Source organism: Pogoniulus pusillus, chromosome 14 (assembly GCF_015220805.1).
Source record: "Pogoniulus pusillus isolate bPogPus1 chromosome 14, bPogPus1.pri, whole genome shotgun sequence".
Taxonomy (NCBI): Eukaryota; Metazoa; Chordata; class Aves; order Piciformes; family Lybiidae; genus Pogoniulus; species Pogoniulus pusillus.
Window position 1 is genome coordinate 29,822,144 of NC_087277.1, and position 25,760 is coordinate 29,847,903.

Genomic DNA, 25,760 nt, shown 5'->3' on the forward strand with positions numbered 1-25,760 from the left:
TGATGCTTCTGGGTTAGTAAAGCTGTAGCTCTTGAATAGCTTCTCATTCTGGGGGGGGTAAGGACATAGGACCCCTCCCTGCTGATGAGCTGCTCCTGCACAGCTGGGTGGTGCCAGCGCACAGCCTGTTCAGCAGCAGCACAGTGCCTGCGCTCCGAGTGTGCTGCCAGTGACATAGGAAGGGAAAGTTGCTTCCTTCGCATGGCTGAGAGCTGAGCGAGCGCCCAGCAGCTGCCCAGCCCAGCAGCCTGCCGCCGGGTCCTGCTCCCAGCGCTGCAGCAGCTGCGGCTTGCAGAGCCGAGCCGAGCTTCGGTACCTGCGGGGAAGGGAAGCGCCAGGGCAAGAGCCTCCGGTGTCCCAGATGGATTCCGGGGGGAGTTCTCTTTTTGCCTTTTCTCTATTTTTTAATGTTGGGTTGGGTTTTTTTTTCTCTTTTCCTTTGTTTTCCCTCTTTTCCTCCCCCCCTTTTCTCAGTTTTTGCCCTTTTGTCTTTTTTTTTTCCTGTTCTCCTTTCCTTTCTTCCTTCTCCTTTCTCCTTTCCTCCTCCCCCCCCCCCTTCTCCTTTCCTTCCTTCCTCCTCCTTTCTCCTTTCCATCCTTCCTCCCCCTCTCTCCTTTCCTTTCCCCTCCCTTTCTCCTTTCCTTTCCCCCCTTTTTCCTTTCCTTCTTTCCCCCCTTTTCTCCTTTCCCTTTTCCTCCCCTCATTTTATCCTTTCCCCATTGCCTCCCCTCCCTTTTGCCCTTTCCTCTTTTCCTTCCCCCCTTTTCTCCTTTCCCTTTTCCTCCCCTCCTTTTGTCCTTTCCCCTTTACCCTCCCCCTCCTTTTCTTCTTTCCCCATTGCCTCCCCTCCCTTTTCTCCTTTCCTCTTTTCTTCCCCCCCTTTTCTCGTTTCCCTTTTCCTCCCCTTCTTTTATCCTTTCCCATTTGCCCTCCCCCTCCTTTTCTTCTTTCCCCATTGCCTCCCCTCCCTTTTCTCCTTTCCTCTTTTCTTCCCCCCCCCTTTTCTCCTTTTCCTTTTCCTCCCCCTCCCTTCTTTCCTCTTTTCCTCCCCCTCCCTTCTTTCCTCTTTTCCTCCCTCCCTTTTCTCCTTTCCCTTTTCCTTCTCCCCCTTTTCTCCTTTCCCATTTGCCCTCCCCCCTTTTCCTCCTTTCCCCTTTTCCTCCCCTCCCTTTTCTCTGAGGCTCTCCTCAGGGCTGGCCAAGGGCAGCACAAGGGGCACTGGGTGCCAGCTGCGGCAGAGGAGCTGCAACAAGAACAGAAGAAAAACTTTTTCCCTGAGGTAGTGGCAGAGCCCTGGAGCAGGCTGCCCAGAGAAGCTGTGGAGTCTCCTTCTCTGGAGCCTTTCCAACCCCACCTGGATGTGTTCCTGTGTGCCCTGCCCTGGGTGATGCTGCTGTGGCAGGGGGGTTGGACTGGATGATGTCTGGAGGTCCCTTCCAGCCCCTCGAGGTCTGTGACTCTGTGGCAGTGGAGCAGTGTTCAGAGTGCTGTCACAGCTTGTTTCACTTGGCTGCACTGTGTCCTTGCCCATCCTTGCCTATGTAGCTAGGAAGCAAAGCTGTGCCTTGAGCTGTGCCTGCAAGGGAAGCAAAGACAAAGCAATAAAGCTGCCTTTCTGCTAAGCAAGAACAGCATCACTCAGGTCTGACCTGAGCATCCAACACTTTGCAGCAGTAAGAGCAGTGAAATGCCTTTAAGTGCTTTCCTGGAGTGGGCTCAGGGGTGCTCAGCACTTGGTAGACCTGAGCTGGCAAATCGATACTGTGCTGTTTTATAGTCACAGGCTGCAGGGATGAGAGTCAAAGTCATGAGAGTCGTGCAGCCTGCTGCCAACCGAGGAGCTTCTTTGCAGCGTTTCAGGAGTGTGACTCTCACTGCCAGTTCACAGTATCCCAGTATCATCAGGGTTGGAAGAGACCTCACAGATCATCAAGTCCAACCCTTCAGCACAGAGCTCAAGGCCAGACCATGGCACCAAGTGCCACGTCCAGTCCTGCCTTGAACAGCTCCAGGGACGGCGACTCCACCACCTCCCCGGGCAGCCCATTCCAGTGTCCAATGACTCTCTCAGGGAAGAACTTTCTCCTCACCTCCAGCCTAAATCTCCCCTGGCACAGCCTGAGGCTGTGTCCTCTCGTTCTGGTGCTGGCCACCTGAGAGAAGAGAGCAACCTCCTCCTGGCCACAACCTCCCCTCAGGTAGTTGCAGACAGCAATAAGGTCTGCCCTGAGCCTCCTCTTCTCCAGGCTAACCAATCCCAGCTCCCTCAGCCTCTCCTCGTAGGGCTGTGCTCAAGGCCTCTCCCCAGCCTCGTTGCCCTTCTCTGGACACACTCAAGCATCTCAATGTCCCTCCTAAACTGGGGGGCCCAGAACTGAACACAGCACTCAAGGTGTGGTCTAACCAGTGCAGAGTCCAGGGACAGAATGACCTCCCTGCTCCTGCTGGCCACACCATTCCTGATGCAGGCCAGGATGCCACTGGCTCTCTTGGCCACCTGGGCACACTGCTGGCTCATGTTCAGGCAGGTATCAATCAGCACCCCCAGATCCCTCTCTGTCTGGCTGCTCTCAGCCACTCTGACCCCAGCCTGTATCTCTGCATGGGGTTGTTGTGGCCAAAGTGCAGCACCCTGCACTTGGAGCTATTGAACCCCATCCCCTTGGACTCTGCCCATCTGTCCAGGTGGTCAAGGTCCTGCTGCAGAGCCCTTCTGCCCTCCAACCCAGCCACATCTGCCCCCAGCTTGGTGTCATCTGCACACTTGTTCTTAGCAGCCACCAACAGACTTAGTGACTGTTTCTGTAATGATTCAAACTGGAGCAGGGCAGGGTTAGGTTGGACATCAGGAGGAAGCTGTGCACAGTGAGAGGGGTGAAATCCTGGCACAGGCTGCCCAGGGCTGTGGCTGAGGCCCCATGGCTGGAGGCTTTGAAGATCAGACTGGCTGTGTCCCTCTGCAGCCTGCTGCAGTTGGAGGTGTCCCTGCTGAGCACAGGGGGGTTGCACAAGATGCCCTTTGAGGCTTCTTTCCAACCCAATGCCACCTGTGAATCTGAGCTGCCACACACTGCTGGGCTGGGGAAGTGCAATGGCAGCACAGCAGGAGGAGGCTGCTACGAGGCACTCAGAGAGCAGAGGGGAAAGGAGAGGGGGAAAAAGGAAAGCAAATAGAAAGATTAAGAGAAAAATCAACTGTAGAGTCCAAAAGCATCCTGTGGGAGATGTCTGCTTAGAAAAGTAGGGGGAGAAGACTGCTCCAAGCTGGCAGTGACTCCTCTGACCATCAGCAAAGGCTGTGAGCTGCCAAGCACTGCAGGAACAGGTGGAGCAGATCTGGGCCAAGCTCTTTTTGGTGGTGCCCAGCAGTAAGACAAGGAGCAATGGACACAAACTGGAACAGAGGAGGTTTCACCTCAGCATCAGGAGAAACTTCTTTACAGTGAGGGTGGCAGAAGCCTGGAGCAGGCTGCCCAGAGAGGTTGTGGAGTCTCCTTCTCTGGAGCCTTTCAAAGCCATCTGGATGCATTCCTGTGCAGAATATGCTGCTTCAGGAAGGTTAGAGTGGATGAATTCTGGAGGTCCTTTCCAACCTCTAACATTCTGTGGCTCTGTGATCTGTGTGAATTTTAGTTTGTACTAGCTTGGAGTGTAATAAGTGCTCATGGATTGTGGCAGAGATATGTGATGGAAGGGTTTCACAGCCTGGCATGGCAGCAACAGAGAGAGGTGGGCAAACACATAGAATCACAGAACCAGGCAGGTTGGCAGAGAGCTCCAAGCTCAGCCAGCCCAACCTAGCACCCAGCCCTGCCCAACCAACCAGACCATGGCACTCAGTGCCCCAGCCAGGCTTGGCTGCAACACCTCCAGCCACGGCCACTCCACCACCTCCCTGGGCAGCCCATTCCAATGCCAATCACTCTCTCTGCCAACAACTTCCTCCTCACATCCAGCCTAGACCTGCCCTGGCACAACTTGAGGCTGTGTCCCCTTCCTCTGGGTCTTGGGGGTGCTGCTGGATGAGAAGCTCAACAGGAGCCAGCAGTGTGCACTTGCAGCCCAGAGAGCAAGCAGAGCCTGGGCTGCAGCAGCAGCAGTGTGGCCAGCAGGGCCAGAGAGGGGATTCTGCCCCTCTGCTCTGCTCTGCTGAGACCCCACCTGGAGCACTGCATCCTGGAGTATGTTCCTCTAAACTGTTCATGAAGAGAGTTTTGTTGCTGTGGCTTTCAGGTGTTGGTGCTTCCACTAACTGCTTCTGTCAGCCAGTTGGAGGAGAACCTGCAGTGTTCCACTTTCCTTTTGTTCAGGCTGTCAGCTTGGCAGGAAGGATTATTGTGGCAACAGATAAGACAGTGGTTAATTGTCACAGGTTCAGAGGATGTCAGGGGTTGGGAGGGACCCAAAGAGATCTTCCTAGTCCAATACCCAACCCACCCCATCCCCACTTCTTGCCAGAGCAGGAGCAGAGAATGCAGCACAGGTCACACAGGAACACATCCAGACAGGGCTGGAAAGGCTCCACAGAAGGAGACTCCACAGCCTCTCTGGGCAGCCTGTGCCAGGGCTCTGGGACCCTTACACTCAAGAAGTTCTTCCTCATGCTGAGCTGCAGCTTCCTGTGCTGCAGTTTCCATCCCTTGCCCCTTGTCCTGTGCCAGGGCACAAGTGAGCAGAGCCTGTCCCTGTCCCTTCCTCCCTGACCCCCAGCCCTCAGCTCTTGATAGACATTGCCCAGATCCCCTCTCAGCCTTCTCCTCTGCAGACTAAGCAGCCCCAGGGCTCTCAGGCAGGTCTCCAGGCCCCTCAGCATCCTTGCAGCCCTCTGTTGGACTCTCTCCAGCAGATCCCTGTCCCTCCTGAATTGAGCTTTAGAATTGATTGTCCCTAATGATTCTGGAGCCATCCACCTGGAAGGCAGGATTTTGACAGGTTGACTAACTGCAGATTGTGTTCTTTATGGTCAGGGCTGGCTCCAGAAGGGATTGACTCTGGCTCCAGTGTAAAACCTGACTGGGGGAAGGCTGTGGCAACCCTGTGCAAACATGCTCAGGGAAGAACAGGAGAGGGGAAAGGGAGACAGAAGAGAGACAGCTCTGAAGTGGAAGAAGGCACTGCTGGGGCCATGGCAGGACCTCTGCTTCTAGAAGGAGACACTGGAGTGGGTACCTCTCCAAGGGTAATCCAGTCTGTGGGCAGCAGAGGTTGTGTCTGATGGTGAAGAAAGACATCCAGTACCTGTGACCCAGTTGTAAATGTGCTGTCAGGCAAATAATCAGCTCATCACCTAACCTGTTTCCATGGTTTCTGGTGAGTGCAGCACAGATGGGCTCTTCTCAGCCAAAATGGTCAAGTGAAGCTGTGAATCTAGCATGGGAAAGAAACTCAAGAACCAAGAAAAAGGAGCAGCTGCATCTCAGGGCATGGCAGAGTTCACCAAGCCTCCCTGGGGGTCCTGTCTGGTCACAGAGAAACTGAGAGGCTTTTAGCTAATGCAGAGGGCAAGTGAGTGCAGAGAAGGGCAAGGGAGCTGGGGAAGGGCCTGGAGAATCCATCTGATGAAGGGAGACTGAAGGAGCTGGGATCAACTTGAGCCAGCAGTGCCCAGGTAGGCAAGAAAGCCACTGGCATCCTGGCTGGGATTAGAAATGCTGTGTCCAGCAGCAGCAGGGAGGTGATTGTGCCCTTGGACTCTGCTCTGGTGAGGTCACACCTCGAGGGTTGTGTTCAGTTTGGGGCATCTCAATACAAGAGAGGTGTGGAGGTGCTGGAGCCAGTGCAGAGGAGGGCAGGGAAGCTGGGGAAGGGCCTGGAGAATAGATCTGATGAGGAGAGACTGAAGGAGCTGGGGATGGGTAGTTTGAAACAGAGAAGGCTGAGAGGAGACCTCATTGCTGTCTGCAGCTACCTGAAAGGAGTTGTGGAGAGGCTGCTGCTGGTCTCTTCCCATGGGTAATTAGTGATGGAACAAGGGAGAATGGCCTCAAGCTGCCACTGGGTAGGTTTGGACTGGGCAGTAGGAAAATGCTTTCCCAGCAAAAGTGGTCAGGCACTGGGATGAGCTGCCCAGGGAGGTGGTGGAGTCCCAGGCCTGGAGGTGCTTGCAGGTGGTCTGGATGCAGTGCTTAGGGCTGTGGTTTAGGGTGCACCTTGCAGAACAGAGTTCATGGCTGGGCTGGGTGATGCTGAGGGGCTGCACCTTGCTGAGGTTCTGTGAAGTCAGAGAAGGGGCAAGGGAAGGAGGCAGGTGGGGGAGGTTTATTTTGCAGAACATTTGAGCTGCTGTGGGTTTCTTTCTGGTTTATCAGGGCAAGGCATTGATGGGTTTTTTTGGTATCTTTTAGCTGTGGGGGTTTTTTTTTTCTTTCTTTTCAAACCATCACTTGGAAAACAGAACCATGAAACTGTGCTCGTGGAGCTAGAGTGGCAAATGCAGTTTAGCACCCTGAAAGGAAAGGTGTAGTTATCAGTTGCCTAAGAGGTTAGAATCATTGTCTTCTGTAAGGCAAATCATGACCAAATGCCTTAAGGAAGAAAGGGCCCTGGGGGTGCTGGGAGAGAGGAGCTGAAGAGGAGGCAGCAGTGCCCAGGTGGGCAGCAGAGCCAATGGCATCCTGGGCTGGCTCAGGAGCAGTGTGGGCAGCAGGACAAGGGAGGTTCTTGTGCCCCTGTGCTCAGCACTGCTCAGGCCACACCTTGAGTGCTGTGTCCAGTTCTGGGCTCCTCCATTGCAGAGAGATGCTGAGGTGCTGGAAGGTGTTTGGAGAAGGGCAGCAAGGCTGGGGAGGGGCCTGGAGCAGAGCCCTGTGAGGAGAGGCTGAGGGAGCTGGGGGTGTGCAGCCTGCAGCAGAGGAGGCTCAGGGCAGAGCTGATTGCTGCCTGCAGCTGCCTGCAGGGAGGCTGTAGCCAGGTGGGGTTGGGCTCTGCTGCCAGGCAAGCAGCAACAGAAGAAGGGGACAGAGCCTCCAGCTGTGCCAGGGCAGGTCTAGGCTGGATGTTGTTAGGAAGTTTCTGGCAGAGAGAGTGATTGGCATTGGAATGGGCTGCCCAGGGAGGTGGTGGAGTGGCTGTGGCTGGAGGTGTTGAAGCCAAGCCTGGCTGGGGCACTTAGTGCCATGGTCTGGTTGGTTGGGCAGGGCTGGGTGCTAGGTTGGGCTGGCTGAGCTTGGAGCTCTCTGCCAGCCTGCTTGAGTCTATGATTCTAAGCAGCTTCTGCGTGCAGCAGCTCCAGAGCCTGGGAATCCTTCTGCCTGGCAGCCAGAGCCCAGCTTGTGCCCACCCCCGGCTGATGGAGGTCAGATGAATTGCTGCTGCCTTCCCCCCCTTGAGGACACAGGGCACTGCTAGAGATGTCTACACAGATGGCCACACAAGGTGCTGCTTTCAGCTGTGTCTCCTGCATGTGGGACTCACAGGAGACCTAAGTACAGATGGGATGGTCCAGCCTGAAGTTTGCAAGAGGAAAACACACATAGTTTGGGGCAGACACCAGCTCTCACCCTCCCAGCAGCCAGCCCCAGGCACTCAGACTGTGACCCCTGCTCCCACCCCAGCTGCCCCTTCTGAGCCTCTCACTTGCCTAAGCCATGCTGCTCTCCCCATAGCTGCCACCTACTCCTTGCAGCCCACACACACTGGGTGGAGGGGTGAGGCAGCTAAGAAAAGTTGCTTAAGAAGAGAAGGTGATGAGGAACAAGGCTTGATGAGGCAACCTCAGCCAGAAAAGTGACCTCTTGCATAACCTTTTCTGTCTGACCCCCACTTATTTCCTTCCTGAGCCCATTCCTCCAGTCATTCCTTTCTAAGTGCTGCAGATCACAGTACCACAGTATCACAGTATCACCAAGGCTGGAAGAGACCTCACAGATCATCAAGTCCAACCCTTTAGCACAGAGCTCAAGGCCAGACCATGGCACCAAGTGCCACGTCCAGTCCTGCCTTGAACAGCTCCAGGGACGGCGACTCCACCACCTCCCCGGGCAGCCCATTCCAGTGCCCAATGACTCTCTCAGGGAAGAACTTTCTCCTCACCTCCAGCCTAAATCTCCCCTGGCACAGCCTGAGGCTGTGTCCTCTTGTTCTGGTGCTGGCCACCTGAGAGAAGAGAGCAACCTCCTCCTGGCCACAACCACCCCTCAGGTAGTTGTAGACAGCAATAAGGTCTGCCCTGAGCCTCCTCTTCTCCAGGCTAACCAATCCCAGCTCCCTCAGCCTCTCCTCGTAGGGCTGTGCTCAAGGCCTCTCCCCAGCCTCGTTGCCCTTCTCTGGACACGCTCAAGCATCTCAATGTCCCTCCTAAACTGGGGGGCCCAGAACTGAACACAGCACTCAAGGTGTGGTCTAACCAGTGCAGAGTACAGGGGCAGAATGACCTCCCTGCTCCTGCTGGCCACACCATTCCTGATGCAGGCCAGGATGCCACTGGCTCTCCTGGCCACCTGGGCACACTGCTGGCTCATGTTCAGGTGGGTATCAGTCAGCACCCCCAGATCCCTCTCTGTCTGGCTGCTCTCAGCCACTCTGACCCCAGCCTGTATCTCTGCATGGGGTTGTTGTGGCCAAAGTGCAGCACCCTGCACTTGGAGCTATTGAACCCCATCCCATTGGACTCTGCCCATCTGTCCAGGCGGTCAAGGTCCTGCTGCAGAGCCCTTCTGCCCTCCAACCCAGCCACATCTGCCCCCAGCTTGGTGTCATCTGCACACTTGCTGATGACTGACTCCATGTCCTCATCCAGATCATCTATGAAGATGTTAAAGAGGATGGGGCCCAGCACTGATCCCTGAGGGACACCACTAGTGACAGCTGCCAGCTGGATGTGGCACCTCAAACATCCCAAGTCCTCACGTTCCTCTTGTTTGCCTGTTTTATCAATCCAATCCAGGTGGTCTTCTCTAAAGCTGGGCCTGGAATTCTTCAGTGGAGCCCTTCAATGAGTAACCAGAGGCATTTGGGTCTTTGGCATTGTCTCCATTGTCCCTTGCCTATCAGTTCTTATCTCTGTGTCCACCTTTATCTCTCATCCCATTTACTTGGAAACACTCGGGTGCTTGGTCAGATAACCCTCCTGAGGCACACTTACAGGGTGTGTGTGCAAGGGTTGAGTTTCTAACCTGCTGACTGTCTGGTCTTAGAGGACAAGGGTTGTTGAGGTTAGCAGTGAGGCAGCCCAGAGCTTTGGGCTGGTTTGGCAGGGTGGATATTTCAGTTTGCCAGCACTGTAATGTCATCCCTGAACACAAAGCTGGAAAGCACAACATGTGATTTAGAGTCACAGGGTGTTAGGGGTTGGAAGGCACCTCTGGAGATCTCCAGGCCAATCCCCCTGCCAGAGCAGGATCATGGAATCCAGCACAGGGCACGCAGGGACACATCCAGACAGGGCTGGGAAGGCTCCAGGGAAGGAGACTCCACAGCCTCTCTGGGCAGCCTCTGGGACCCTTACACTCAAGAAGTTCTTGCTCATGTTGAGGTGCAACCTCCTGTGCTGCAGCTCCCATCCCATGTCCTGTGGCAGGGCACAAGTGAGCAGAGGCTGTTCCTGCCCCTTCCTTTTGGGAGTGGGTTATGGGCACTTGGTAAAAGGAAAAAAGTGCTTATGGGTTCAGGAGTTGGGGCCAAGCCAAAGCCTTTTGTATTGAAAGGGAGGGTTTTTCCCCACTGATTTGCCAGGCAAGAGCTGCTGGGTAAGCTACAAGCTTTGCTTGGGCACCACTGTCACGGGGCTGCTGTCACCACACCAGCTCCGGGCACAGCCTGCTCGGGCAGGGCGCCTGGGAGCAGCAGGAGGGTGGCACCTTTCTGGGCTCAAGAGAGATATTGAGGTGCTGGGAAGTGTCCAGAGAAGGGCAGCAAGGCTGGGGAGCGCCCTGTGAGAAGAGGCTGAGGGAGCTGGGGGTGTGCAGCCTGCAGCAGAGGAGGCTCAGGGCAGAGCTCATTGCTGCCTGCAGCTGCCTGCAGGGAGGCTGTAGCCAGGTGGGGTTGGGCTCTGCTGCCAGGCAAGCAGCAACAGAAGAAGGGGACACAGCCTGGAGCTGTGCCAGGGCAGGTCTAGGCTCGATGTGAGGAGGAAGTTGGTGGCAGAGAGAGTGATTGGCATTGGAATGGGCTGCCCAGGGAGGTGGTGGAGTGGCCGTGGCTGGAGGTGTTGCAGCCAAGGCTGGCTGGGGCACTTAGTGCCATGGTCTGGTTGGTTGGGCAGGGCTGGGTGCTAGGTTGGGCTGGCTGAGCTTGGAGCTCCCTGCCAGCCTGGCTGAGACTATGATGCTATCTATGATCACCTGCCACACGCCGGGGACAGCCAGGCCAGGCTGGCAGCTCGCTGCATTCCCTCAGCCTCGCATTTTGCCGGCGATCTGCGGGATCCTTCGGGCTCCTGGGGGCTGTCGGTGCCCGCTGGCCGTGACGGGGCGAGGGCAGCATCGCGGCCCGCAGCGGTGCAGCTTCCGCCGCGGGAACCGGCGGTGACTTCACCCCCGCCCCCCGCCGCCAGGGACTGGGTCCCTCCGCACTCGGTCCCGCCCGCCGCAGGGGCGGCCTCGGCCCCGGTCCCGCCCCCGCGGAGCGGCGCGGCCAGAAGCGCGGAGCGGCGCGGAGCGCGGAGCAGCTGCGGAGATGCTGAGCCCTCCCTGGACGCGATTCTACTCCAACAGCTGCTGCCTCTGCTGCCATGTCCGCACCGGCACCATCATCCTCGGCGTCTGGTACCTGGTAAGAGCCCCTCGGCTGTCCCCAGCCGCCGCCCCGGGAGGCTTTCCGCCCTGCGGCGATCGGAAGGGGCCGCAGGAGCAGCCCGGGCTCCGCGCAGGGGGTGCCCGCAGCAGCAGCAGCAGCAGCAGCAGCAGCCGAGGCGTACTGCAGAGGTGCCGCTCCCAAGAGTCCTGCTGGCGGCAGCCCAGTGCCGAGCGGCCCCGGCCGGCCCCGCTGCTGACCCGCAGCTTGCCCCCCGCAGAGCGACGGCTGCCATTCAGCCTCTGCCGAAGCTCGGGAATGGTTCCCGGCCGTGGTTAAGGGGGGGGTGGGGGAGCGGGGGTAAGAAATGCAGGGCAAAGGCAGCAAGGCCGTGAGCGACAAGCAGTTTGAGGGACGAAAATGCCATCAGCGAAGGTCCTTGGGGCGTGAGGAGGTTTGCGCCGCGCTTGAGAGCAGAGCGCCGGGGGCCGGGGGCTGCCTGCAGCGCGGAATGCTTTGCTCCAGCGAGGCTCCCGGCCCCTGGCCCTGCTGCGCTGGAAGTCTCCTTTCGTCCTCTCCGGCTGCTGCTGCTGCTTCTTGGCGGAGGAGCCGGGTGGGTGCTCCTGTGGCTGCTGCTGCTGCTCGGTGGTTAGGTGGTTGGTTGTCAGTAGTCGCTCGCTCTGCCTGGCAGAGGGCTGCAGGCTCCCGGAGAGCTGCTGTCGGGTGCCAGAAAGGCTTCTCCGTGGGGATGACAGGATGTGAGTGAGGCACTGAGCCTAGAGGCGCAGCTTCGGTGGGCTGCCGCCAGCCCCGGAGGTTGCTCCTCCACACCTGGTAACTCAGCCAGGAGCCAGCCTGGGGGAGGGGGAGGGATGTTACTAAGCCCTCGGCTCCTCTCCTGCCAGTCTCTTCTCAATCCCTTGGGTAGCACTGCAGGAAAAGAGGCTTGCCCAGAGCCGCCCTCGCCGCGGTCGCAGGCTTTGCAACCGTGTCAGACGAGGATACATAGGGCTGGTTCCGTCGCTTTTGGGTTAGGGAGATGTAATTCTCAGCCTCCTCAGCCTTCTGGGGGTGAGAGCTCAGCCTCTGTCTGACGGCAGGACCCCGCGGAGCCGCTTGCCAAGCATCGCTCTGCAAAGGGCTGCAGCGGGCAGCAGATTAGAGCCAGGCTTACTTGCTCGCTGCTGAAATCCCCTTCAGAAGGAAGTGAAACAAGCAGGGGTGGCCTCCCTTCTAGGACAGCTCAGGGAATAAGCTCCGTCAGTGCCACGAAGAGGCTGGGCTGCCGTTGATGTCCTAGACATGGTCTAAACCCCTCTCTGTCCTCTCAGATTTGTGCTTCAGCACCGAGGAAAGGCTGCATTAGTTGAACTGCCTCTTGCTCCTGCCTTCATAAAAGCCAGCTGAAGGCAATATGCATGGCCTGTGGTATCTGGAATAGTGACAGCACTGAAGAAGATGCCTCTCTGCCTGGATGCCATCAAGTTCCACTTAGATTTAATGTGACCTGAAAGCATTTTATATATATATATATATATATATGTATGTATATATTCTCCCTTCCAGGGTGCTTATTATTTCTTTTGCCTTCAGCTGGATGAAGCTTTTTCACATTGGCTCCACAAAGGCAGGGGTGCAGATATTTGAGCTGTTCAGTGAACCTGAAGATGTTTGAGGAAGAAGGAAGTCTCAAGCAGTGCTAGAGGCTGGGGAAAAGAGTGGCTGAGAGCAGGCAGGCAGAGAGGGAGCTGGGGGTGCTGGGAGAGAGGAGCTGAAGAGGAGGCAGCAGTGCCCAGGTGGGCAGCAGAGCCAATGGCATCCTGGGCTGGCTCAGGAGCAGTGTGGGCAGCAGGACAAGGGAGGTTCTTGTGCCCCTGTGCTCAGCACTGCTCAGGCCACCCCTGGAGTGCTGTGTCCAGTTCTGGGCTCCTCCATTGCAGAGAGATGCTGAGGTGCTGGAAGGTGCTTGGAGAAGGGCAGCAAGGCTGGGGAGGGTCCTGGAGCAGAGCCCTGTGAGGAGAGGCTGAGGGAGCTGGGGGGGTGCAGCCTGCAGCAGAGGAGGCTCAGGGCAGAGCTGATTGCTGCCTGCAGCTGCCTGCAGGGAGGCTGTAGCCAGGTGGGGTTGGGCTCTGCTGCCAGGCAAGCAGCAACAGAAGAAGGGGACACAGCCTGGAGCTGTGCCAGGACAGGTTCAGGCTGGATGTGAGGAGGAAGTTGCTGGCAGAGAGAGTGATTGGCATTGGAATGGGCTGCCCAGGGAGGTGGTGGAGTGGCTGTGGCTGGAGGTGTTGAAGCCAAGCCTGGCTGGGGCACTTAGTGCCATGGTCTGGTTGGTTGGGCAGGGCTGGGTGCTAGGTTGGGCTGTGTGAGCTAACACAGTACTGGTGATGGATATTTGGGCAAAGTAGACCATGACAAGAAGGGAGCCACAAATTGTGTCTGAGAATCCAAACCTCTTTTTTGTCCAGAACTTTTTTTTTTCCTGGGGGTCTGGGCTGATGCAAAGCTCCACAGGAGCCTGCAGGGTGAGTGCAGCCCAGACACAAGCCTGTGCTGGGCTGCAGCCAGAGCAGTGTGGGCACAGGGCAAGGGAGGGGATTGTGCCCCTTGGCTTTGCTCTCCTCACACCCCACCTGCAGCCCTGGGGGCAGGTCTGGAGCCCCCAGCACAAGCAGCACAGGGAAGTGTTGGAGGCAGTGCAGAGGAGGCCACCAAGATGCTGAGAGGGCTGCAGCAGCTCTGCTGTGAGGCCAGGCTGAGAGAGTTGGGGCTGTGCAGGCTGGAGAGGAGAAGGCTTGGAGGAGCCCTTGGAGTGGCCTTGCAGGATCTGCAGGGGGCTGCAGGAGGGCTGGGGAGGGACTATTGACAAGGTCTGGGAATGCCAGGAGGAGGAGGAATGGGTTTGAAGTGTCAGAGGGGAGATGGAAAGTGGATGTTAGGGAGAAGTTGTTTGCAGTGAGGATGGTGAGACACTGGCACAGGTTGCCCAGGGAGGTTTTGCAGCACAGAAGATCAAAGATCACATCACAGTATCCCAGTATCATCAGGGTTGGAAGAGACCTCACAGATCATCAAGTCCAACCCTTTAGCACAGAGCTCAAGGCCAGACCATGGCACCAAGTGCCACGTCCAGTCCTGCCTTGAACAGCTCCAGGGACGGCGACTCCACCACCTCCCCGGGCAGCCCATTCCAGTGTCCAATGACTCTCTCAGGGAAGAACTTTCTCCTCACCTCCAGCCTAAATCTCCCCTGGCACAGCTTGAGGCTGTGTCCTCTTGTTCTGGTGCTGGCCACCTGAGAGAAGAGAGCAACCTCCTCCTGGCCACAACCTCCCCTCAGGTAGTTGCAGACAGCAATAAGGTCTGCCCTGAGCCTCCTCTTCTCCAGGCTAACCAATCCCAGCTCCCTCAGCCTCTCCTCGTAGGGCTGTGCTCAAGGCCTCTCCCCAGCCTCGTTGCCCTTCTCTGGACACGCTCAAGCATCTCAATGTCCCTCCTAAACTGGGGGGCCCAGAACTGAACACAGCACTCAAGGTGTGGTCTAACCAGTGCAGAGTCCAGGGGCAGAATGAGCTCCCTGCTCCTGCTGGCCACACCATTCCTGATGCAGGCCAGGATGCCACTGGCTCTCCTGGTCACCTGGGCACACTGCTGGCTCATGTTCAGGCAGGTATCAATCAGCACCCCCAGATCCCTCTCTGTCTGGCTGCTCTCAGCCACTCTGACCCCAGCCTGTATCTCTGCATGGGGTTGCTGTGGCCAAAGTGCAGCACCCTGCACTTGGAGCTATTGAAGCCATCCCCTTGGACTCTGCCCATCTGTGCAGGTGGTCAAGGTCCCACTGCAGAGCCCTTCTGCCCTCCAACCCAGCCACATCTGCCCCCAGCTTGGTGTCATTTGCACACTTGCTGATGACTGACTCCATGCCCTCATCCAGATCATCTGTGAAGATGTTAAAGAGGATGGGGCCCAGCACTGATCCCTGAGGGACACCACTAGTGACAGCTGCCAGCTGGATGTGGCACCATTCACCACCACTCTCTGGGTCCAGCCCTCCAGCCAGTTCCTAACCCAGCACAGAGTGTTGCCATCCAAGCCATGGGCTGACAGCTTAGCCAGCAGTTTGCTGTGGGGGACAGTGTCAAAGGCCTTGCTGAAGTCCAGACAGAGCACATCCACAGGCTCCCCACAGCCACCAAGCAGTCACCTGATCATAGAAGGAGATCAGGCTGGAGAGGCAGGATCTGCCCTTCCTAAACCCATGCTGGCTGGACCTGAGCCCTTTGCCATCCCTCAGGTGCACTCTTATCACCCCCAAGCTAACCTGCTCCATCAGTTTCCCTGGCACTGAGGTCAGGCTGACAGGTCTGTAGTTCCCAGGTTCCTCCATCCCACCCTTCTTGTGGATGGGGACCACGCTGGCAGTTTCCAGTTTCCTGGGACCTCTCTGGTGAGCCAGGACTGCTGGAAAATGATGGAGAGCAGCTTGGGCAGCTCAGCTGCCAGCTCTCTCAGCACATTGGGTGCTTCTGTGCTGCACAACCTCCCTGGAGGTGTTCAGGACCAGGCTGGATGAGGCCTGGAGCAACCTGTTCTAGTGGGAGCTGTCCCTGCCTATGGCAGTGGATTGGAACTGCCTGATCCTTGAGGTCCTTCCCATCCTAACCCATTCCACGATTCCACTCCGTGACAAAGGACATTATTCCCCATTCACTCGGGAGATGGATCTTGGTGGCATCGATTCCAAACGAAAAGCATTAAATGAAGGAGCTTTCATTATATTTGAGCTCCGTGCACCCTGTGCCACCTTCTGACCCACCTAGCAGCAGCCGCAGCAGCAGCAGCAGCAGCATCGCCCTGGGCTGGCGGTGCCCGCGGAGCGCCGCTCCCGGAGCGCGGCAGGAGCTGCGCAGCCGCTCCCGAACTCCGCTCCCCGCAGCCGCCGCAGACAAGAGGCTAAAAATAAAAGCTAATGGAAGGCTGAGAAGCTTTTCAAGCTGCGCTGCCCAGTCGTGCGTCTCCTCTGAGGGTGTGCGGCAGGGGAGGTAAATGGAGTGGCCCCGAGGGTTTATCCCGGGCGGTTTGGAAAGCCGAGCCTGAGCTGCTGGCTGTGACCATCCTGCTGCTGGCTGTGGAGTCCAGAAGCTGTGTTAACTCTGCAGCCCAGCTGATGTTTAGTAAAAGGATTGAATCCCAAGGGCTGAAAAAGATCTTCTGGAGGAGGCTTCTTTCTGTGTGTAAAGCACTCTGGTTGTGGCATCAGTGATTTGCAGCGCTCTGAGATCTCTCCTAAGGATTAGCTTCTGTGATGCTCAGCTTTATTCTGTGTCATTTGTGGAGTGCTCAATGACTTCTGCTCCCTCTTTGCTCTGTCTGCAGCAGACATTCTGTTTCCTGTGTTAAAATCATGCTCGTGAACCCTTTCATAGAATCAAGCAGGTTGGAAGAGAGCTCCAAGCTCAGCCAGCCCAACCTAGCACCCAGCCCTGCCCAACCAACCAGACCATGGCACTAAGTGCCCCAGCCAGGCTTAGCTTCAACACCTCCAGCCACAGCAACTCCACCACCTCCCTGGGCAGCCCATTCCAATGCCAATCACTCTCTCTGACAACAACTTCCTCCTCACATCCAGCCTAGACCTGCCCTGGCACAGCTCCAGGCTGTGTCCCCTTCTTCTGGTGCTGGCTGCCTTGGAGAAGAGACATCATCATCTTCTTCAAGACCAGCAGGAAGCAAATGACTGACCCTGGATGAAAGTGTCAGCTCAGGACCTGAGCAATGTTTTCCTAAGAACCTAAACCCATCTCTGCATTTTCAGCCAGTCAGAGCCAAGCCTTTGATCATGAGCATGACCAAAATGCAACTTGAGGCTGTGTCCCCTTCTTCTGGTGCTGGCTGCCTGGCAGCAGAGCCCAACCTCACCTGGCTACAGCCTCCCTGCAGCCAGCAATGAGCTCTGCCCTGAGCCTCCTCTGCTGCAGGCTGCACCCCCCAGCTCCCTCAGCCTCTCCTCACAGGGCTGTGCCCCAAAGGAAGATGTCCCTGCTGACTGCAGAGGGGGTTGGACTGAATGACCTTTGGAGGTCCTTTCCAACGCTGACCATTCTGTGATCCTCTGGCTTTGATCAGGTGCAGCTGGTGCCTGTGAGTCAGCTGCTGGTGGCAGGGAGCATCCCTGTCAACTGCAGCAGTTATAGAATAGAATCATAGAATCAAGATCAGGTTGGAAGAGACCTCCAAGATCATCCAGTCCAACCTAGCACCCAGCCCTAGCCACTCAAGCAGACCATGGCACTAAGTGCCTCATCCAGGCTTTGCTTCAACACCTTCAGGGACAGTGACTCCACCACCTCCCTGGGCAGCCCATTCCAATGCCAATCACTCTCTTTGGCAACAACTTCCTCCTAACACAACTGTGTCCCTTTGTTCTGCTGCTGGTTGCCTGGGAGAAGAGACCAACCCCCACCTGGCCACAGCCTCCCTTCAGGTAGGGAACTCCTTGAAGACACAGAGGAGGAGCAGCACCAGCTGTGTGCTGGCAGCATAGTTCAGGTAGTTGCAGAACTTCTGGTAGTCGTAGTTTCATCAAGTGTGGGATGTTCTTTAAATCATAGAATGGTGTAGGTGGGAAGGGAACCTCAAAGCTCATCCAACTCCAACCCCCTGCCATAGGCAGGGATACCTCCCATTAGAACAGGTTGGTCAGGGCTTCATCCAGCCTGGTCCTGGACACCTCCAGGGAGGTTGTGGAGCACAGAAGCACCCAATGTGATCAAAGATCAAAGATCACATTGGGTGCTTCTGTGCTCCACAACCTCCCTGGGCAACCTGTGCCAGTGTCTCACCACCCTCAACCTGTGCCAGTGTCTCCCCACCCCTTCCTAACATCTAATCTGAGCTCAGGAGAGTGTTCTTGACCTGCTGTCAAGAAGGGAATCAAGGTGTGTGTACATACATTTATATGTATATTGCACCTGGGCCACAATCATTTGCTTGCCCTTTCCTAGCCCTGTGCAAAAGAACATGCCTGGCAATGTGCTTAAGGACCAGTTAGAAGATGACTGAGCCTTGGCTCACACAGCAGGGAGCAGAGATCAGCACTGACTGCTCACAAAGCCAACAGACACCCACACCAGGGGCCTTCCAAAGCTGCTCTGGCTCCACTCCTGCGACCTTTACACTGCCTGAGACATCACAGAATGGGTTTGGCCTGGACCCAAACCACAGGGATTGGACTGAACCTGCACAGGTCACCCAGTCCAGTCCCTTCAGCAGGGACATCCTCCACTAGATCAGTTTGTCCTGATCTTGAGTATCTCCAGGGATGGGAACCCAATCACCTCCCTGGGCAACCTACTGCAGTGTTCCAGCACCCTCACAATGCAGAACTTGTTCCTAACATCCAATCTAAATCTGCTCTGCTCTCATTTCAAACCATTGCCCTCATCCTATCAGCTACTTCCAGCCCCTCCTGGTACAAGCAGGGACACTTTCCACCAGACTAAGTTGTTCAAGGTCTGATCCAACCTGGCCTTAAACTCTGTAGCCCTTCAATTCTCCCCACTTCCCACATGGAAGGTCTGGGTAACAGAGGATGTCTGTCCCTTGAAATGGGATAGAAAGGCCCTTTTGGGGAAAATAAAGGAATTCTGACCTGAAGTCATTAATTATTTGGGAAAGTGTGACAGCAGGGAGACTTTGGAAGCTGGAAAAGAGAACTGCAGCTGTGAAAAGGGGGAAGCTGCACTGTGAGGCAGCCTGGTGTCACAGGGAGCTGGCACCTGTTATCCCAGTGGGAATTTGCATGAATCCAGCTGTGAGGCCTTGTGCTTTGCTTAGAAAATCATCCCTCTTTGCTTTTAGGTGGCATGGGTGAAGAGGAAGGGGCCTCCAGCTTTGCTAATGAATAGTAAGAGAACACCAAGCAGCTCACTGGAGGCTCCATCACTTCAGCCAGGGATCAGAGAATCACTCAGGGCTGGAAGGGACCACAAGCATCAGCCAGTTCCAACCCCCCTGCCATGGCCAGGGACATCTCACACTAGAACAGGCTGTCCAGAGCTGATTGGCATTGGAATGGGCTGCCCAGGGAGGTGGTGGAGACCCCATCCCTGGAGGTGTTTAAGAGAAGGCTGCATGAGGCACTTGATGCCATGGGTTAGTTGATTAGAAGGGTTAGTGCTAGGTTGGACTCGATGATCCTGGAGGTCTTTTCCAACCTGGTTAATTCTGTGACCTCTAGGGATGAGGCTTCCACCACCTCCCTGGGCAACCCAGTCCAGGCTCTCACCACCCTCCTGGTGAAGAACTTCTTCCTAACCTCCAGGCTGACTCTCCCCACCTCCAGCTTTGTTCCATTCTCCCAAGTCCTATCACTACCTGACAGCCTAAAAAGTCCCTCCCCAGCCTTCTTGTAGGCTTCCTTAAGACACTGAAAGGTCACAATAAGGTCACCTTAGATCCTTCTCCTCTCTGGACTGAACAGTCTCATCTCCCTCAGTCTCTCCTCAGAGCAGAGCAGCTCCAGCCCTCTGCTCATCCTCGTGGCCCTTCTCTGAACACCTTCCAGCACATCCATAGCCCTCTTGTGATGTTGGAATGTTGCTGCCCAAATCGTGCTGGTGCAAGATAGGTGGGCTACAGGGTCAGGTTACCTTGCAGGTCGTGCTGCCTTTCCCATCCACTCAGACAGCCCAGTACTGGTGGCACTGGGGAGAGAGTTCCTGGGTTCAGGAGGTGACTGCCCCTCCATGGCCCACACCTGGGCAGTGTGTGAAGGGGGAAGAGCTGGGTGGATGGCTCATTTCCATCCTTTAGCAGGAGGTGAGATATCTCCACTGGCAGGTTAAGGAGACACAGGATTGCCAGGGCTGGAAGGGACCTTGAGGATCATCCAGATCCAGCCCCCCACTCTACCCTACATCAGGTTGCCCAGAGCCACATCCAGACTGGCCTTAAAAATACATTCAGGAATGGGGCTTCCACTGCCTCCTGGGCAACCTGTGTCAGTCTCTCAGCACTCTCATGATGAAGAGCTTCTTAGCATCAAATATGAAGCTCCTCTCCTCTAGCTTGGATCCATTCCCCCCAGTCCTATCACTACCCAACATCCTAAAAAGTCCCTCCTCAGCTTTCTTGTAGCCCCCTTCAGATACTGGAAGGCCACAGGAAGGTCTCCTGGGAGTCTTCTCTTCTCCAGACTGAGCAGCCCCAGCTCTCTCAGCCTGTCCTCATAGCAGAGGTGTTCCAGTTCTAGGATCATCCTCATGACCCTTCTCTGGACACATCATTACATACCCTGCAATAGCTTGAAACTCCCAATTCTTGTAGTGGGACTGCCTGTAGTCACCAAGTGCCACATCCATAGAACATTGTCACTGTTGCATCCTATTTTCTTCCATAAAAGTGAAAGCTGAGATCTTGGAGGAGGCCCAGAACATTCCCAGGTAACAATTGGAGACCTCCTAAGGGTGTGCTTGCTCTTGAGAAGAGTGGGGAGACAACTTGGAGCTCGTGATGAATAAACCCAGACCAGTGAATCTTGCTTTCAAAGGCTTCCCTGTCTGATTGATCCACTCACTGAGTGTCCACCTAAGACTGGAGCTGGTTCACTCTTGGAGTGGATCACATCCATTTAGAGTCATAGAATCAAGCAGGTTGGAAGAGCTCAGCCAGCCCAACCTAGCACCCAGCCCTGCCCAACCAACCAGACCATGGCACTAAGTGCCCCAGCCAGGCTTGGCTTCAACACCTCCAGCCACGGCCACTCCACCACCTCCCTGGGCAGCCCATTCCAATGCCAATCACTCTCTCTGCCAGCAACTTCCTCCTCACATCCAGCCTAGACCTGCCCTGGCACAGCTTGAGGCTGTGTCCCCTTCTTCTGCTGCTGGCTGCCTTAGAGAAGAGACATCAGCATCCAGACCAGCAGGAAGCAAATGACTGACCCTGGATGAAAGTGTCAGCTCAGGGCCTGAGCAGTATTATCTTAAGAACCTAAACCCATCTCTGCACTTTTAGACAGGCAGAGCCAAGGCTTTGATCATGAGCATGAACAAAATGCATCTTGCCTGAAAGACCTTCTCAACAGCTCCATTTTGAGTGTAATTCATCCCAAGAGACAGACAGCATGGCACAAGATAACAGTTACTTCAAGCATGGCTTCTGAGGCACTCCTTAAAGAACTGAGGGTGAGGGTGGTGAGACACTGGCACAGGTTGAGGGTGGTGAGACACTGGCACAGGTTTCCCAGGGAGGTTGTGGAGCACAGAAGCACCCAACGTGATCTTCGATCACGTTGGGTGCTTCTGTGCTCCACAACCTCCCTGAAGGTGTTCAGGACCAGGTTGGATGAGGCCTTGAGCAACCTGTTCTAGTGGGAGGTGTCCCTGCCTATGGCAGGGGGTTGGAGTTGGATGAGCTTTGAGGTCCCTTCCAACCTAAACCACTCTGTGATTCTATGATTCTTAAGTCCCAAGTAGGACTTGATGACCCTGAAGGTCTTTTCCAACCTGAGCAGTTCTGTGATTCTCTAACTCCTCCCCACCATGCACCAATCCAAGTTGGTTCCTGCAGCTCAGGACCTTATCCCACCTCCTTTCTCCAACTCATGCTTCAGACTCTCTTCAGTTAGGTGAGCAAATCATATGAGTTTAAACCACCCAACTGCTGAGGCAGCTTGCAAAGAGCCTCCTCACTCACCTCTGGGTGACAGCTCAGAAAGGCTGTGTGCAAGAAGGATGGAGTCATTGGTACAGCACAGGATCAATCAGGTTGGAAAGACCTTTGAGATCACTGAGTCCAACCTATCACCCAGCACCTGCTGATTAACTGAGCCCTGGTCCTGAGTGCCTCATCCAGCCTCCTTTGAAATACCTCCAGCCACAGCCACTCCACTACTTCCCTGGGCAGCCCATTCCAATGCCAATCACTCTCTCTGCCAGCAACTTCCTCTTAACATCCAGCCTGAACCTACCCTGGCACAGATTGAATCATAGAATCCTAGACTCAAGCAGGTTGGCAGAGAGCTCCAAGCTCAGCCAGCCCAACCTAGCACCCAGCCCTGCTCAACCAACCAGACCATGGCACTAAGTGCCCCAGCCAGGCTTGGCTTCAACACCTCCAGCCACGGCCACTCCACCACCTCCCTGGGCAGCCCATTCCAATGCCAATCACTCTCTCTGCCAACAACTTCCTCCTCACATCCAGCCTAGACCTGCCCTGGGGACTGTGTCAGGTGGTTGATTGTATGATGGTTTGGGTGTTCCCTGCCCTCCCCCCCCACTTAAGAATATCACCCAGACTAGACTCAGCTGAGCTGGAAATTAGGATGAAGCTTTCTATTCACAGCTCAGCACAAGATCCAAGCAGGTGCTTACAATCCATACAGCTGCAGACATCAATAGACAAGTTAAAAAGGTCACACAGAAGCACAACAGCCCTGCCAGAAGTCAGAATGCTCAGATGGGGCTCACAACCACCCTTCCACCTTCTCCCCACTCCTCTACCTTACCCCAGCCTTTGCCTTATGCTTGAGGTGAGTTTGGATGCTTGGCCAGGGGGGTTAGGAAGCAGAAGGATTAGTCACACAGACAGCAGGTTAGAGAGAGAAGTGCAGCCCAAAGCCAGAGAGCAAACTCTGTTACCTATATTAATGTCCTTGCTTTATATCCATCTCAGCAAGCTCCTAACTGCAGCAGCCATCACCACTGCTCCCTTTTCACAGCCTGGCATCTAATTCCTCTCACCAACACATCCCAGCTAGGCTCAAACCAGCAGAGAGGAGCAAAGTTTACAGAGCTGCTTGTGGAAGGGAAGAAGCCCCCCCAGGAGCCCAGCGTGCTGTAACTGCAGTCAGTTTTTGCACCCAAAGCATGAATGTGTTTGTAGGAAGGAGAGGAGGTCTTGCATGGAGCCAGTGAAAGAGGTTTGGAAGCCCTGTGGAAGGTTAATGTGCATCTGCTGGCCAGCCAGAGGAGCACACATTAAGCTGGGCAAACTGCTGGCTGATTAGGGTGACGTCAGTGCAAATGCAATTAGTCTTATACACTCCTGGACATATGGAACGGATGTTGCAACCCAGCCAGGAGTTCATTCCCTTGATTGCTTGCTTTTTGCCTTCCCCCCCCCTCCTCCACCTCTGGCTTTATCTTGAGGCTCTGCTCTAAAAGGCCCCAAGTGGAAAAGTGGCTGAGCCCTGACAAATGTGCGTGGGAGTTTCTGTGCTCCTCTGCACCTGCAAGGTTTAAAGCCCCAAAGCTCCCAACAGCAGAGTGGGAAGGGAAGAGTCCTGCTCAGTGCTGAAGGGGCAAGAGAGTGCCTCTGGGTGCTCTGAGGGAGTCAACCTGACAAGGAAGGCAGCATTGAAGAACTGGCTGGAACCTGAGCCCACCACATTGCTCCTGGACCTCCTTTGGCTCTCCTCTTTTGAATGTCTGCAGTGGGCTCTGCCTTCCCCCATCCTAGTCCTGTGCCTTCCCCCATCCTAGTCCTGTGCCTCCCCCCATCCTAGTCCTGTGCCTTCCTCCATCCTAATCCTGTGCCTCCCCCCATCCTGGTCCTGTGCCTCCCCCCATCCTAGTCCTGTGCCTCCCCCCATCCTAGTCCTGTGCCTCCCCCCATCCTAGTCCTGTGCCTTCCTCCATCCTAATCCTGTGCCTCCCCCCATCCTGGTCCTGTGCCTCCCCCCATCCTAGTCCTGTGCCTCCCCCCATCCTAGTCCTGTGCCTTCCTCCATCCTAATCCTGTGCCTCCCCCCATCCTAGTCCTGTGCCTCCCCCCATCCTAGTCCTGTGCCTCCCCCCATCCTAGTCCTGTGCCTCCCCCCATCCTAGTCCTGTGCCTCCCCCATCCTAGTCCTGTGCCTCCCCCCATCCTAGTCCTGTGCCTTCCCCCATCCTAGTCCTGTGCCTCCCCCCATCCTAGTCCTGTGCCTCCCCCCATCCTAGTCCTGTGCCTCCCCCCATCCTAGTCCTGTGCCTCCCCCCATCCTAGTCCTGTGCCTTCCTCCATCCTAATCCTGTGCCTCCCCCCATCCTAGTCCTGTGCCTCCCCCCATCCTAGTCCTGTGCCTCCCCATCCTAGTCCTGTGCCTCCCCCCATCCTAGTCCTGTGCCTTCCCCCATCCTAATCCTGTGCCTCCCCCCATCCTAGTCCTGTGCCTCCCCCCATCCTAGTCCTGTGCCTCCCCCCATCCTAGTCCTGTGCCTCCCCCCATCCTAGTCCTGTGCCTCCCCCCATCCTAGTCCTGTGCCTTCCTCCATCCTAATCCTGTGCCTTCCTCCATCCTAGTCCTGTGCCTTCCCCCATCCTAGTCCTGTGCCTCCCCCCATCCTAGTCCTGTGCCTTCCCCCATCCTAGTCCTGTGCCTCCCCCCATCCTAGTCCTGTGCCTCCCCCCATCCTAGTCCTGTGCCTCCCCCCATCCTAATCCTGTGCCTTCCCCCATCCTAATCCTGTGCCTTCCCCCATCCTAGTCCTGTGCCTCCCCCCATCCTAGTCCTGTGCCTCCCCCCATCCTAGTCCTGTGCCTCCCCCCATCCTAGTCCTGTGCCTCCCCCCATCCTAGTCCTGTGCCTTCCCCCATCCTAGTCCTGTGCCTCCCCCCATCCTAGTCCTGTGCCTCCCCCCATCCTAGTCCTGTGCCTCCCTCCATCCTAATCCTGTGCCTCCCTCCATCCTAATCCTGTGCCTCCCCCCATCCTAGTCCTGTGCCTTCCCCCATCCTAGTCCTGTGCCTCCCCCCATCCTAGTCCTGTGCCTCCCCCCATCCTAGTCCTGTGCCTCCCTCCATCCTAGTCCTGTGCCTTCCCCCATCCTAGTCCTGTGCCTCCCTCCATCCTAGTCCTCTGCCTCCCCCCATCCTAGTCCTGTGCCTTCCTCCATCCTAATCCTGTGCCTTCCTCCATCCTAGTCCTGTGCCTCCCCCCATCCTAGTCCTGTGCCTCCCCCCATCCTAGTCCTGTGCCTCCCCCCATCCTAGTGCTGTGCCTTCCTCCATCCTAGTCCTGTGCCTTTGAAGACTGCTGTGGCTGTTTGCCATTTCCTTGCTAGCTTGTGCTGAGCAAGCTCTTGTTCTGTCAGGAGATATATTAAGGTGCTTAAAACAGACAGGCCCAATGCTTTTGGCAGAAGCACAAGTCTGTGGGAGGTTTTCACCTTGTGGAGGTGCACTTCCCATCTGTGAAAGAGCTGTGCTCAGGTTGGAAGCTTGTGTTCATGTTGCTCACTAGTTCAGTGACTGCCTGTGCTGTGCCATCCTCTGTGATGTGCCTGCTTCTTCCTTGCATAATTAAATCCCTGCCTTGGGTGGCAGAATCATGCAAGGATACAGTCTACTACTGACAGCCCTGGTGCCTGGCATGGCTTCTGTGGGTATTGATTGCAGTGACTGCCTAAGAATAATTGATCCAAGGATTGGTGTGTTTGGGAGGGTTTTTCCTGGTTAAGTTGGCATGTGACATTCAACAAGGCCAAGTGCAAGGTCCTGCACCTGGGTCAGAGCATCCCAAGCACAGCTGCAGGCTGGGTGGGGAATGGCTGAGAGCAGCCCTGAGGAACAGCCCCTGGGGGTCTGGGCTGATGCAAAGCTCCACAGGAGGCTGCAGGGTGAGTGCAGCCCAGACACAAGCCTGTGCTGGGCTGCAGCCAGAGCAGTGTGGGCACAGGGCAAGGGAGGGGATTGTGCCCCTTGGCTCTGCTCTCCTCACACCCCACCTGCAGCCCTGGGGGCAGCTCTGCAGCCCCCAGCACAAGCAGCACAGGGAAGTGTTGGAGGCAGTGCAGAGGAGGCCACCAAGATGCTGAGAGGGCTGCAGCAGCTCTGCTGTGAGGCCAGGCTGAGAGAGTTGGGGCTGTGCAGGCTGGAGAGGAGAAGGCTTGGAGGAGCCCTTGGAGTGGCCTTGCAGGATCTGCAGGGGGCTGCAGGAGGGCTGGGGAGGGACTATGGACAAGGTCTGGGAATGGCAGGAGGAGGAGGAATGGGTTTGAAGTGTCAGAGGGGAGATGGAAAGTGGATGTTAGGAAGAAGTTGTTTGCAGTGAGGGTGGTGAGACACTGGCACAGGTTGCCCAGGGAGGTTCAAAGATCACA

The 25,760-nt window shown here is 56.1% G+C and overlaps 1 protein-coding gene across 1 annotated transcript in view; it reads left to right on the forward strand.

The window, feature by feature from the left end:
* The first annotated feature begins 10,537 nt into the window (after nt 1-10,537).
* The window catches only part of LAPTM4B (lysosomal protein transmembrane 4 beta), a 60,590-nt gene continuing 45,367 nt past the window's right edge, over nt 10,538-25,760 (forward strand). The window contains exon 1 of the mRNA XM_064154745.1: nt 10,538-10,710. Coding sequence (XP_064010815.1) covers nt 10,615-10,710 — 96 coding nt within the window. The 5' untranslated portion in view covers nt 10,538-10,614. The remainder of the gene's footprint in view (nt 10,711-25,760) is intronic.